Below are 13,131 nucleotides of genomic sequence, written 5' to 3' on the forward strand. Positions count from 1 at the left end.
ATTACTTGCTGGTAAATAACATATAGTAAATCACACAGATTGAGAAACTGCTCTCATGTCCTCAAAAGCTTTGGTGTTTCATAAGCAGCATGTGCCATTAAAATCAATATACTGTAAAAGATAATTGATAATCTAATGGCAGTTGAATGTCCTTTGGTAGAGTACTGGTTTCTGGTATGTTAATACTATGATTACGGAATAAGCCTCATTTTGTGAGTCAGTTTTGTGCACAGGTATTAATCACAAATAACACAGCAAGTGTTCACATGGGCCATTTATTGTATTTGAAAACAGAATGACACCGTGCAAGATCAAGTTGCGGATGAGAAAATTCTGAGGCCAGCTTACTCCTGTTCTTTATCTTCCGTCAGCTACGTGATGGTCAGATTGTTTCATCCTTCCATGGTTTTGTGCCTCTCTTCTATTAGCCCTCTTCATTATTTCCTCTTGACGTCTGAAAAATCTCCTGCACCTGCCTGAAGGGCCTCTCTCCTCTTAAAGGATGTTGTAAGGAAATGGCCAGACTACAATGATGAGCATGAGCAAGCCCAAGCAGAAGAAGTAAAGTACAGAATTACATTTCCTCGTGTATGACATGCACCTGATTTTCTAATGCTAATTTTCAGGAAAAAATGTGCACGTGGTACACGCGTAAATACGGTATCTCCAATAAAGTAAATTAAAACAGAATTGTACAAAATGTTTATAACAGAACCATAGCCTGCCGACCCGCCATCCCGTCCTGAGTCCAGGAGCACTGAACTAACCAAAGCATCAACAAAGCAACAACCATTCAGGATTCAAAGGAATGGACAGCCGTAGACCAGCCCACCGTAGTTTTCATAGATGTCTTGTTAATTTGAGATTTAGATAACTCTGTATGTAGTAAACTGTAAAATTTAGATACCTGATTATCATTTATTATAATCTCAGGGGATTTTCATGGTAAAGTCAAGAGAGGTATAGCATCAGTACTGCCAAAAGTGATCAAGTTCTGCTGGTAAGAGGTGAGATAAAGATGGACAGCTCTAAAAGGATCAGAATTTCAGGCAGTAGTGGAATATTAACAGGGTGGAAGAAAGACATGAAGCGAGAGACACAACCAGAACACGTGGAGAAAAGTGCCTGCGACTCCCTCCACCAGATAGCACTAATGGGGGGAGTAGGGTAAAGTCTGTAAAGAAACTTTAACTAGGATAATTAGGATTTCAAGAGCAGCGTTTTAAATTATGAAATATGGTCAAAAGGTGGGTGCTCTGAGCTAAACTGAAATTAAAGGGAGAGGTTTATAAGTGGGGTTATAATAATACAGTATAGAAGCTGAAAGGGAAAAGCGGTCAGATAGAGAGTCAAGAGGATGAACAGGTAAAGTTAAGTGCTTGGAGTTTGTTAAACGCTTCTGGAACTTTGACAGGAACCATGTTCTGTGGTCAGACAAAGCGAAAATTTGGCTTTTTGGCAACAAACATTCAAAAAGAGGATATCTATAAAGAAAAGAGCCTGATTGCCCCTGTCAAGAATGGTGAAGGCTCTGTGATGTCGTAGGGCTTTTCTTCCTCTAAAGATCCTGAAAACCTTGTTAGGATACATGGCTTCATAGAATGTACAAAATACTAGGAGTTTGTAAATTTGAATTTGTCCGTCTCTGCCAGGAAATTAAACCTGTGTCATCGTTGAATCTTCCAGCAGAACAAATGATCCAAATCAACATAAAAATCAAGCTGCAGCCATGGCCATCTGAATCTCTGGACCTAAACACCTTTAAAAACCCGTGGGGTGAGTTCACGAGGACTCTGGATGAGCTGGAGAGGCGCTGTAAAGCGGAATGATCTCAGATTTCCTGCTGTACACTCACCAGTCTTATAGGAGAAGACTCAGTGCTGTTTCATTGGCATAGGGAGGTTGTACAAAGTAATAATCCAGGGGGTGCCATTAATCATGTCATGAGTGGCTTTCATAAAAATAATTTATTTCTTGATGAGGGATTACTTTATCTCACTTAAATGTAGGATTTCTGTCATGTTAGTGTGACATTAAGGTAATTCACCAAAAGTTGAATTTTCTTAACCATTTTTTACTCATCTTCACCAGGGGTGCCAATAATTTTGGAGAGGCCTGTAAACCCTACAGATAAACCACGTCATTTAAAGGATTTTTAGTGCATAATAGAAAAATGACACCATTTGAACCCACTGTTATGGTATGAATGAACAGTCTTGTTAAACTGACACAATATTTTTTGTTTTATATTGCATTTTTTACATAAATCACCAATTAAACATACATTGCAAAGTAAAAAAAAAATGCAGTATAATATACAGATCATGCACAGAAAAAAGAGTTTAATCACAGGTCTTTGAACTAAAATGTGCTTGGCAATAAGAATGCAGGTCCTGTGAACGCAGTCCTGTCCTGAGTCATCTGCGCTATGACACATGCTGCCAGCAAGTTTCTTCATCAGTACAGCTAAATAAACTTTTTTCATCTATTGCATATTACAGTGCTTAAAAAGGAGTATCAATTTATCAATATTTGTTCAATTATTTTAATCATTTATGATAAGTTAAAAATACAATAATTTAAGACTTTTGTCAGTTGAAACCACAGTTTCCCTCTCCATTATCTTACAGGTCATGCGTAGGATCAGCATTGCTTCATATTTATCAGTATTTAAGAGGGTTTTGTTCAATTTCAACACACCCTGTCTGAGAGAAGTTACAAACCTGTTATATATATATATAAATCCACCTTGCCACTATAGATATATTACATGGCTTGGGAGGTGTTTGCTGAGGCAAAGTTCCTTTGAAGTTGTTCTTGTTGCAGATCTCAATATGGAGGATTATGCTACAGCTTGAGTCTGGATGTTCAGTGCTAACAATAAATGAATACATCTGAAATTCAACTGAAGATTACTGCTTAACATCACTACTAAAATGAGACATTTATAAACAAAATACCTTTTTATTGCCTTGACAAAATATAAAAATACCCAATACAGGTACAACAAAAGAACGGCTTGTGAATGAAAGTGTTTTGAAACAGACAATTTACCTTGCCTAAGGAGTTGTCGGAGTATAAATGAAAAACAACAAAGAGTAAAGAAGGGTCTTCATCTTCTCGGCCTGCCGTATCTGGATGCCTTTTCATTAGATGGCCCTGGCTGACTCGGTGCTGGTAACTGGGATTGTGAAATATTTAATTCTAGCAAAGAAAAAGAATGAATACACAAATTAACACAGAGTTGCGATAAGGAGGGAAGTCCACATGACAAGGGTGATTTTATTTCACTCACCAGCACATTCGTTTTCTTCTAAAGTTATTTTCATTTTTACCTAAGCAACTATATTTGAACAGCCTTTTACACTCGTCTCTCTCCTCACCAGATACCCATTTTTTCCTCCAAACTTCACTTTCCCATTGGTTGTCATCTTCATCTGCCTGTCGCACTGCCATATCTATGACTCTCTTCTCATTACATGCCCATACCACTTTAACTTTCTTTCAGGTTTCCGCAACGTTAAATGTACCACTGATTCTCTCCTTCCTGATTTTATCAAGTTTTGTTATTCCACACATGCCCCTCAACATTCTCGTTTCTGTAGTATCCAGTTGCTTTTCGTGCATCTTTTTAACTGGCCAGGTTTCTGCTCCAAACGACAATGCTGGCCTGACCACTGTTTTATACACTTTACCATTCACTCTTAGGTCCCGTAACACTCCCGATATCTTTTCCTAGTTTTTGCTACCTGATTCCATTCTATGGTTTATTTCTGAATGTCCATCCTCAGTTATTGCTGCTTCTATGTATTTTAAATTTCCCACTCTTCAAAGCTGTTGCACCTGGAGGCTAACTTCCCCATCTTGTTCTTATCCCTTAAATCTTCGATATTGTCTTTTTCCTACAAATCTTAAGGCCTCTGTTCTCCACGGCTGTTACACAGCTCTTCTCCACTCCTCCAGTTTCCTTTTCACATATTAAGAGGTGTGACATCAGCTTTATACCCCTATAATGTCCACAATTCTGGTGGTCTCCCTTCTCCTTATACAGGTACAATCATACTTTATCTCCACTGATCTTTCACATAAGCTCCCATAACAAATCGTTTCCCTTCTCACCCAGACTCTTCAGCCCATTAAAACCCCTACATTTCTCTCCTCCTCTCCAAGATTCCCCTTCGCATCAAAAACACATCTGATGTTTCGAAGTTTAACACTAGAATTACCAGAGCCTACGAAAAAACTCGTAATTCCGTCCCACCTTAAATCGCTTCTTAAATCCCTTCACACCTCTCCGCCAGCGCCCTTTGTCTTCTAAATGTGCTGATAAAGAGAAGCTAGGAGCAGCCGGCTATTCCATCCCCCCACCAATTTAGAACGTGCACGAACTTCTCTCAGCTCATGCCTTGATTGAGTATCTGGGAGTGAAGTGGAGTTTTAGAGTGGAAATAATAGATCGTTGTTTGGAACACACGCATTTCATGTCTGTTCCGTTTCTACAGTAATCTGTGTCAACACATTGTTAAAACAGAAACTTTTTTATATTCTAGTAGTAGATGACAAAATGTAGGCATAAACTATATAATGTATGAAGCCTGAAGTCCAAATAGCAAAGAAACATTTTCACAAGAATAACACAATTGCGCTTTTATTCAAAAATATAACTGCAGAAACAAAAAGCCTTAACATGCGACATTGACAGCAGTTTATTGTAACGGCCTCTGTGGTTCAATAGACTCAGCCCCTGCTTGGGAATCAAGAGGTCATGAGTTTGATCCTGCGCCCCTCTGTTTTGAGATGTAACCTGCTCTTAGTCTTACTGTTTTAGAATAAAAAGCATACATTTGATTTCAGTCTGTAACAGCCGGTGCAATTTATGATCCTTGTAAAGGTTAGCTTTTTTTTAATTCACTTTTCATTTTCTCAGTCGCGTTCAGAATCAATCCATACAACCCCATCTGACACGGCTGTTTTCACTAAAGACGCGCTATAGCTCTGCAGTGTACCACGATGCATACTAACGCCAAACAACCACCCCATCCCCAGGTTCTGACACACAAACGCTGGCGAAGCTGCCTTCTTCGTATCTCACCGTCACTTGCTTTTCTTTTTATTCAGTTTTATTGAGTGTTCCTGCCAGTCCCCGCATGTTGCTGTATGCTGTTTCTTTTGTACTCCAGGACATGCAGAGGAAAGAATGGTAAAGACCAGTAACTTCGGCGCTATATGCAATCATCAGACACTCCCCATCTGCCCGTGTCGTTCAAACACAGGAACATATATTGGTGTAAAAGTATCACAAAAGTGCACTTTTATTCAAGTGCACTTTTTCCATCACCTTTTCCTGTAAGAAGCACTGTACACACTTCTCTCTATGCTGTGGTTTCTATTACACCGACTCTCATCTGAATAACAGTGTTAGATCCTGCGAAAATTTCAGCTAAAGAATAAAGAGACAGAGACTTATTGTCTATAGTACCTCAAGATATATCAATAGTTTTCCACAAATGTAAAAGATATTTAGTTTCAAATATTTAAAGATTGTTGAATGTAACATATACTCATCTACATCATCCAAGTCCCGGGAGAAGGCTTGGTCTCTGGACACAGAAAAAGCTTTTGATAAGAGTTAAATGGGGTTATTTATACTGCATTGCAAAAAATTTAGGTTCACCTCCAGTATATGCTCCTGGATTAAATTATTCAGTTCTTGTCCAGACACTTTGGTTTGGATAAATAATAGAAGTTCGGACTCTTTAAATTGGATGCCCATTATCTCCAAAGTTTTTTGTAATAGCTAATAAACCCCTAACTATTTATCTTTTTTTTTGGTTCCTCATTTCGCCTTATACAATTTCTTGCATTAGGAATTTGTTAGTTTTTGTATAACTCTTGGGGTCAGAGCGCAGGGTCAGCCATTGTACAGCACCCCTGAAGCAAGTGCAGGTTAGGGGCCTTGCTCAAGAGCCCAGCAGAGTAGGATCTCTTTTGGATGTAATGGGGATTTGAACGAGCAACCTTCCGGATACCAGCGCAGATCCTTAGGCCGGAGTTATACTTCACGAGACGCGAAGCATGCTGCAGCGGACGCTCCTGCTACGCAAGCGTTGTAGTGTTTATACTTGCGCGTGTACTTTACGTAAATCTGGAGGAATCCACCAGGTGGCAGCGCGAGATATTATCACGGTGAGAACAGGTTCGGCTTCTCTGTGTTGTGAATTGCCTAGAACACCTATTAATTTCCGATGACACCTTACCGCAATATCTCTGAAAAGGACGTTTATTGATTAAATCTGTAATATCCAGGGATGTGTCCATTCCAGCAAGCATTGGGCACGAGTGAGAAACAATCCCTGGACAAGGCCTCAGCTCATCGCATTGGTGAATACAAGCACACATATACACTAGCGTCATTTTAGTGGCACGAAATCCCCAAATCTGCATATCTTTGGAAGGAAACTGGAGCCCAGTGTGGAATACAAGCAGGAAATACCAGCAACATAACTCCATGTGAGACAGCAGTGCTACCGCTCCGCCACCGTGTCACCCCCATGTGTGTAATTATTCCCCCCATGTGTCTAATTATTAACAGTATTCATTATTTAAACGAAATTATATGTAAAATGTAACATACACAGTTTAATGCATTTCATCATGAAAGTGATATCAAGTATAAATCGAAGGATTCTAAATGTGCAGAGAGTTGGAATATCATACATTTAATTTGTTCTGTGTGGTGATCTATTGCTGCTTGCCACTGCTGTCAGGTCCAAGAAGCTCATAGCGATTAAAAACTGGGATGGCGTTTACGATGGTCTGCTTTAATGATAAAGTAAACTACGAGGTTAAAGTGGACATTTCGAGATTAAAGCCAAAATTTCCACTTTAACCACAAAATACACGTTTTTACCATGTCCTTTATTTTTTTCTCAGTGGCTCAAATACAGCGCTATGCGTTATGTTGCCGTTGTGAAGTTGCAGAAAAAAAAAAGATGTCACAAAAGATGGTATTGGAGACTTTTAAAATGTATCGTCATTACGATCAGGAATATGCGACGTTTGAATATAAAAGCACCATAAATGCATCTGTATGTCGGCATTTTGCTTCACCACATCGAACCATTCATCAAACAGCGAAGTACGCACATCGATCCCCGAACGATCTGCATAGAGGCTTTCTGTCACATGTAGATAGTAAACAGAGAATCTGACGTCACATTCCGACTTTTAGCACACTGTACCCCCCGATTTTTTGCTGGTACTGCAACTCACGCACGCGTCGCGTTAATTTCTGAGGACCTGCTCAGAGGACGCGTGAAATGAACGCTGGGAACGCGTGGCAGCCATAATGCAGGCACATGCGCGTTCTGAGCGTGAAGTATAAACCGGCCCTTAAGCTCAGCATCACCACTTCGCCCCTTCAGATGTAATCCAATATGAAAGGGATTGGACAAACAATATCTCTAAGCTGTTGATATGGTGATCCACATCTCATCACTACCATTTATGTTCAGTTTGTTAGAAGAATTTCACAAGACTTTTGGGTTTTAAAGTCATTTTAAATAAGCACAGTGAATTTTCTCACATGACAGACTGAACTTGATCTTTTTAACCTTGTTTTTTCAATATGAATGAAAGTATTAAACAAGATGGTAACCGATCATTTTATGTCTCATTTTAGCTTGGAGAACCAAGATTTTTAAAAGAAAAATCCTCCAAAAGCTCCCATAACTTCAGTCCAAGGATTTATACATTACCATTTTACAGCTAAATTTTAACTTTGTTTTTTTTTGGAATTTAAAGCAAATACACATTAAAGAGACAACTTTATTGTGGCCTAAAGAAGATGATGTAATGCCACTACCTAACTCTGTCTTCTACTGTTGGGCTGCAGATATACTGTACTTACACAGAGACTTTGGAAGGGGCCTGAAGTCAGTGACCTACATCTGCTTGGTTAGCCACGGAAATTAAATTGTGCAGACAATCCTCTCTGTATGCCTTGATATGTGCTTGAATCAATTCCAGTTACCATCAGTTTACCAGTAACTCCATGGTCGACCATTCACTTAAGATGTAATATTCCTGTACAACATACTTTAAGGCAGGGATGTTTCTACCGGCTACACTTACATATAACATTTCATGTCGTGTGGTTTCATCAGCAAGTTGTCACACTACTTTACGTAAACTATAACACAAGTTATCCTTTGCTGTGAAGCGAGTTAGCTCTTCTTCCTCTTGTTCTTCTTCTTTTGGCTACTTCCATCAGGGGTCACTACAGCGGATCATCGTTTTCCACATCCTCTTATCCTCTGCATCTTGTTCTGTTACTCTGTTTTTCTGCATCCTGCTCTCTGTAAAGTTAGTTAGCTCCAGAGGTGGGTAGTAACGAGTTACATTTAGTCTGTTACATTTACTTGAGTAGCTTTAAAAACAAATTGTACTTCTAAGAGTAGTTTTACTGCACCATACTTTTTACTTTTACTTGAGTACATTTGTGAAGAAGAAAGACTACTCTTACTCCGCTACATTGGGCAACACTCGAATCATTACTTTTTTTCCCCGAAAAAATACTGTATTTTTGCCAGAGAGAAGCAACCAGTGGATCTGCATGACTGTTTCACCAATCAGACATAGCAACAATAATCACAAGACTCCGTTTCACAAATCAGATGTAGCCATGCAGTCACATGACCACACACAAGCTATGGCAGCATAACCGCACAAGCTCCTCGCAGACAGCAGACAGAGAAAGAAAGTATACAAGTGGAACCTCGGTTTGTGAGCATAATTCATTCAGGAAACGTGCTCTCAATCCAAAGCACTCGTATATCAAAGCGAATTTCCCCATAAGAAATAATGGAAACTCAGATGATTCGTTCCACAACTCAAAACTTTGCATATAAAAATGATTAATACAAAATATAAAGTAAAAATACATAAAACAAATTAACCTGCACTTTACCTTTGAAAAGAATCATGGCTGGTGTGAGTGAGTTTCTAAACTCTTGTGTGATTTCACCCAACAAGACGACATGCGTGTCCCGAAGCGACTGCAGGCACCCAGCGCTGTAACAGTTTGCAGTCATGCTGTAAGCACCAGCCATTGATTGGTGATACAAGGAACATTATAAATGCGCAGGGCACAGTATTACTTTGCAACTAACTTGGGCATGACCCTGTCTGACTGCTGTGTCTGTGTATATGAGAGTGGCAGATCCCGCTTCAATAAATAACCGCACTGTTCCTGTTTCAAGCTGAATAAAGATGGTGTTGCTAAAGTATTGGGACTCAGCTTTGTGTTTTGGGGTGCAAGACGGAGACTCACATATCACAGCACACACGCGTGGTCACAATGCTGTAGTAAACAGTATACGCTCGTACAGATGTCGACTATATGAGTGAGGCATGCCGACTGATGATTGCTCATAATCCGGCAGCAAGTGAGAGAAGAACCATCAGCTCAGTTGTGATCACGTGACACTCAGCAGACAAAGTGTATACGGGCTACTCATATTGTGAGACCTCGCTTGTTTAGCAAGTAAAATTTATTAAAAATTTTAGCTCATCTTGGAAAACACTCGCAAACCAAGTTACTCGCAATCCACAGTTCCACTCGTACATGAAAAATGAGAGCCAACTGCTGCTGAAGCTTAACAAGCACGTTTTAACCAAACAGACACAGACACACACAGTCAAGGTAAAGTGAGACTTCTTGTACGTGCACAAGCTGCCTTGTTCTAATATTATTTTCTATCAGCTGTGCTATTTGGAGAGCAAGTGAATATGCAGTATTATACTGTCAGTGTACAGTACGTCTTGCCACTGTCAGTAGTTTGTACTGTTCAAACATACGTTACCTACTGTAGGTATCGGCTTCAAAAGCTTTGTTGTGGAAAAATGAGATTTGGAACTTTGTGTTATTTGTGCATCTTTATTTTGTAAAGATGTTATTTATTTTTACTCATTTTTCTTATTATTTGGAAATAGTAGAATTTGCACATTATTTTATATTTTTGTCTGTCTTATTACAACATTTCTAAAAAATAAATCATTTATTATGATCAAACAGTTACTTAGTACTTGAGTAGTCTTTTCACCAAATACTTTTTTACTCTTACTTGAGTAATTTTTTAGATGACTACTTTTTACTTTTACTTGAGTAATATTATTTTGAAGTAACGCTACTCTTACTTGAGTACAATTTTTGGCTACTCTACCCACCTCTGGTTAGCTCTTACCTGGGTTAATGCTTTTCTCAGTTTTCATACAAATTTGGATTTGTAAAACTATGGGGTACACTATGGACTGGCTACAGATTCTTAGCTTCAAACAAAAATTCTTTAATATGTAAGTATATGCACGTTACTCAATTTTCAGATAAATCAAGATAGAAGTTTAGAGATAAGTTAGTTAATCAGTGCCAGAGACTGATGATATGTTGCATGTTGATTAGCACATGCAATTAAGAATATCACTGTATTCTGTGTAGGCTAATTTCTACTAATGAGATTAGTTTCAATGAAGATGTGGGCAATACTTTTAAATTATCAAAAATTTTCAAGGAATACATTCCTTATATGATCTCAAGGGACAACAGGAAAAGGTCATTCAATTAGAATTTCAGATAAGGAATGGAATTCAACTGTTCATAAAATAACTTATGCTTTTATTTGTGCAAGGCATACTATTTTCCAGCTATAAATTGTACATCATGCACACATATCTTGTTTAACACTGTTAAATATATCCAGGAGAATATCTGAACTGTGAATGCTGCCACCAAACCATATGTTCTAGGAGACCTCTACTCTTAGACTATTTAGGTTTACATTTTTGCACCTCTCTCAGATAGTCTCAGATCTAAAATCAATCTCAACCATTTAATAGCAATATCTGCTGTAGCACTACACAGGATTTACACTATGTAAGGAAAATGTATTGAATGTACATGAAGACCTATGTATGGCATCTTCATTAACTGTAAGTATCCTAACTCAGCTCTCAAAACTGAATGGCATAGCAATGTCTTAGATTATTTTAAACTTTAAAAATATAAATCTCTCCCTTCAGAACAGATAAAAGCTATTTTTCATCATTAGGCAAGTAATAATTAATGTTAACACAGAACAGCTTCCTAGGTCTTAGCTTGACTTTTGCTAATGTATTAATACATTTAAGGAACCACCTTGGGGCTTTTTTGTCACGTGGCTCTCTGATGGGGGAAGGGAAAGGAAGTTTTATGCATTTTTTTTTATTACTTGATGGAATTTTTTTAAATTTCTTGCAACACAATAACTGTACTGTTTAACTGTTCAAGCAAGTGTATTGTTGATTGAACAACATTATTGTATGTTTTTTATTCTCTTAAATTAAAGAAAAAGGTCAAGCTTCCCTTACTATTGCTCATGTGCAATGGAAAAACCTAGTAACTGCCTTTTTTTTAATTTTTGGACTTTAGGTCTTTCCTGATGTTATAAGGTAGTGGTGATGGCCAAATGTGTATTCATTCTGATCATTGCACGATGGAAGAATCTAGTATGTACACAGTATTTTACATACTGTAAGACAAAAACCTAGCAACTCCACTGACCAATAAGGAAAGACCACCAACCAACAATGAAAACATTGGATTAAGATCATGTGATTTAAATGCTGCGATTGTGTGATTTAAATGATAGATGTTGATTTGTGAAAAAAAAAAACAATATTGTGTACATGAAGCTCAGGAAAAATGAAATCTAGAGATTGTTAATTATAGAGGTGACATCATTTTCTAAATTTGCTGAAAACCTGAAAGATGTGACATAATAGGTTTTTTCCATAGTTGGTGAGATTGGCATTCATCAGTAATTCCTAGAGTTGTCATCTTATCACCAACCAGCTTTCCTCCAAAGCTCCTTAACTCTTAGACTGAGATCTTGGAACAGTGACCACTAAGACCCCGTCCCTGACCTAATCTGAAGCTCTTCAAGAAGGGGCAGTTGAACTCCTCCAGAACCAATTCATAGGGTATTCCCATTACATCTTAACTATAGTACCTTAATAAATATCAATTATCTATAGTAAGTTAACATATGGCAAAAGGTCCACTTAAAACTTCTTTTCCTACATTTGTCCCCTTCATAACCTTACTCCACTTCTTTGCCTGCTGATGATTTTGCCACCTATTTCCAGAATAGGGTGGCTGCCATTAGCAGTCAGTTCTCACCCTCACTGGAACCCATTATGGCTCTTTCAAAGCAACACCCAATATTCTCCACATTCTCTCCACTCTCTGCCACTGATGTTTCCAATCACCCCACTACCTCTCTACTCAATCCTATTCCCTCACATCTCCTTCATGCCATCTCCCCTTCACTCATTCCTGCAACTATACACATCATTAACACCTCATTCAGCTCAGAAACATTCACCAACATCTTCAAACATGCTTTGATAACCCCACATCTCAGAAAATCAATACTCGATCCATCCCATGTTAATAACTACAGGCCTGTCTCTCTCCCGTCTTTTCTTTCCAAAACACCTGAACGTGCTTTTTCTAACCAGATCTCTTCCTTCCTTATACAGAATGAATTGCTTAATACCAACCAGTCCGGCTTCAATAGAAACCACTCGACTGAGATGGCTCTACTGACTCTGGTTGACCAGCTATGCCATACTAGAGCTACTAACATGTCATCAGTCCTGTTCTGCTAAATCTCTCTTCTGCCTTTAACATGGTCAACCACAACATCATTGTTGCAACCCTCTATGACCTTGGCATCATCAGGACTGCCCTAAGATGGTAGGAGTCCTACATCTCAGGCAGATCCTACAGTGTGTCCAGACGAAGGGAGCTGTCAAAGGCATACTAGTCATGAACTGGTGTAACCCAAGGATTGGTGTTGGGTCCTCTAATCTTTTCTCTGCACACCACCTTGCTGGGCTAAATCATCCAATCGCATGGGTTCTCTTATCACTGCTATGCCAATGATACACAGCTGTACCTGTCATTCCCCCTGGATGGCAATATGGTATCGGCTAAAGTCTCTGCATGTCTTACTGATATCTCAACCTAGATGAAGGACCACCACCTACAGTTCAACCTGGCAAAAACTGAGCTTCTTGTGATCCCGGCCAGCC

At 38.8% G+C, this 13,131-nt stretch overlaps 1 protein-coding gene across 5 annotated transcripts in view; it reads right to left on the reverse strand.

Moving 5' to 3' along the window:
- Positions 1 to 13,131, reverse strand: part of nsmce1 (NSE1 homolog, SMC5-SMC6 complex component) — a 37,776-nt gene that overhangs the window by 753 nt on the left and 23,892 nt on the right. For 2 of the 5 annotated variants that reach the window (XM_039776145.1, XM_039776146.1), the window contains exon 8: positions 2,220 to 3,204. In XM_039776145.1, the coding sequence (XP_039632079.1) occupies positions 3,113 to 3,204 (92 nt within the window). In that variant the 3' untranslated portion in view covers positions 2,220 to 3,112. Of the gene's footprint in view, positions 1 to 259; positions 525 to 2,219; positions 3,205 to 13,131 lie in introns of those variants that run through there. The other 3 variants (XR_005636312.1, XR_005636310.1, XR_005636311.1) reach the window with 3 other exon arrangements.

This window comes from Polypterus senegalus, chromosome 13, assembly GCF_016835505.1.
Source record: "Polypterus senegalus isolate Bchr_013 chromosome 13, ASM1683550v1, whole genome shotgun sequence".
In the NCBI taxonomy this organism is placed as follows: domain Eukaryota; kingdom Metazoa; phylum Chordata; class Cladistia; order Polypteriformes; family Polypteridae; genus Polypterus; species Polypterus senegalus.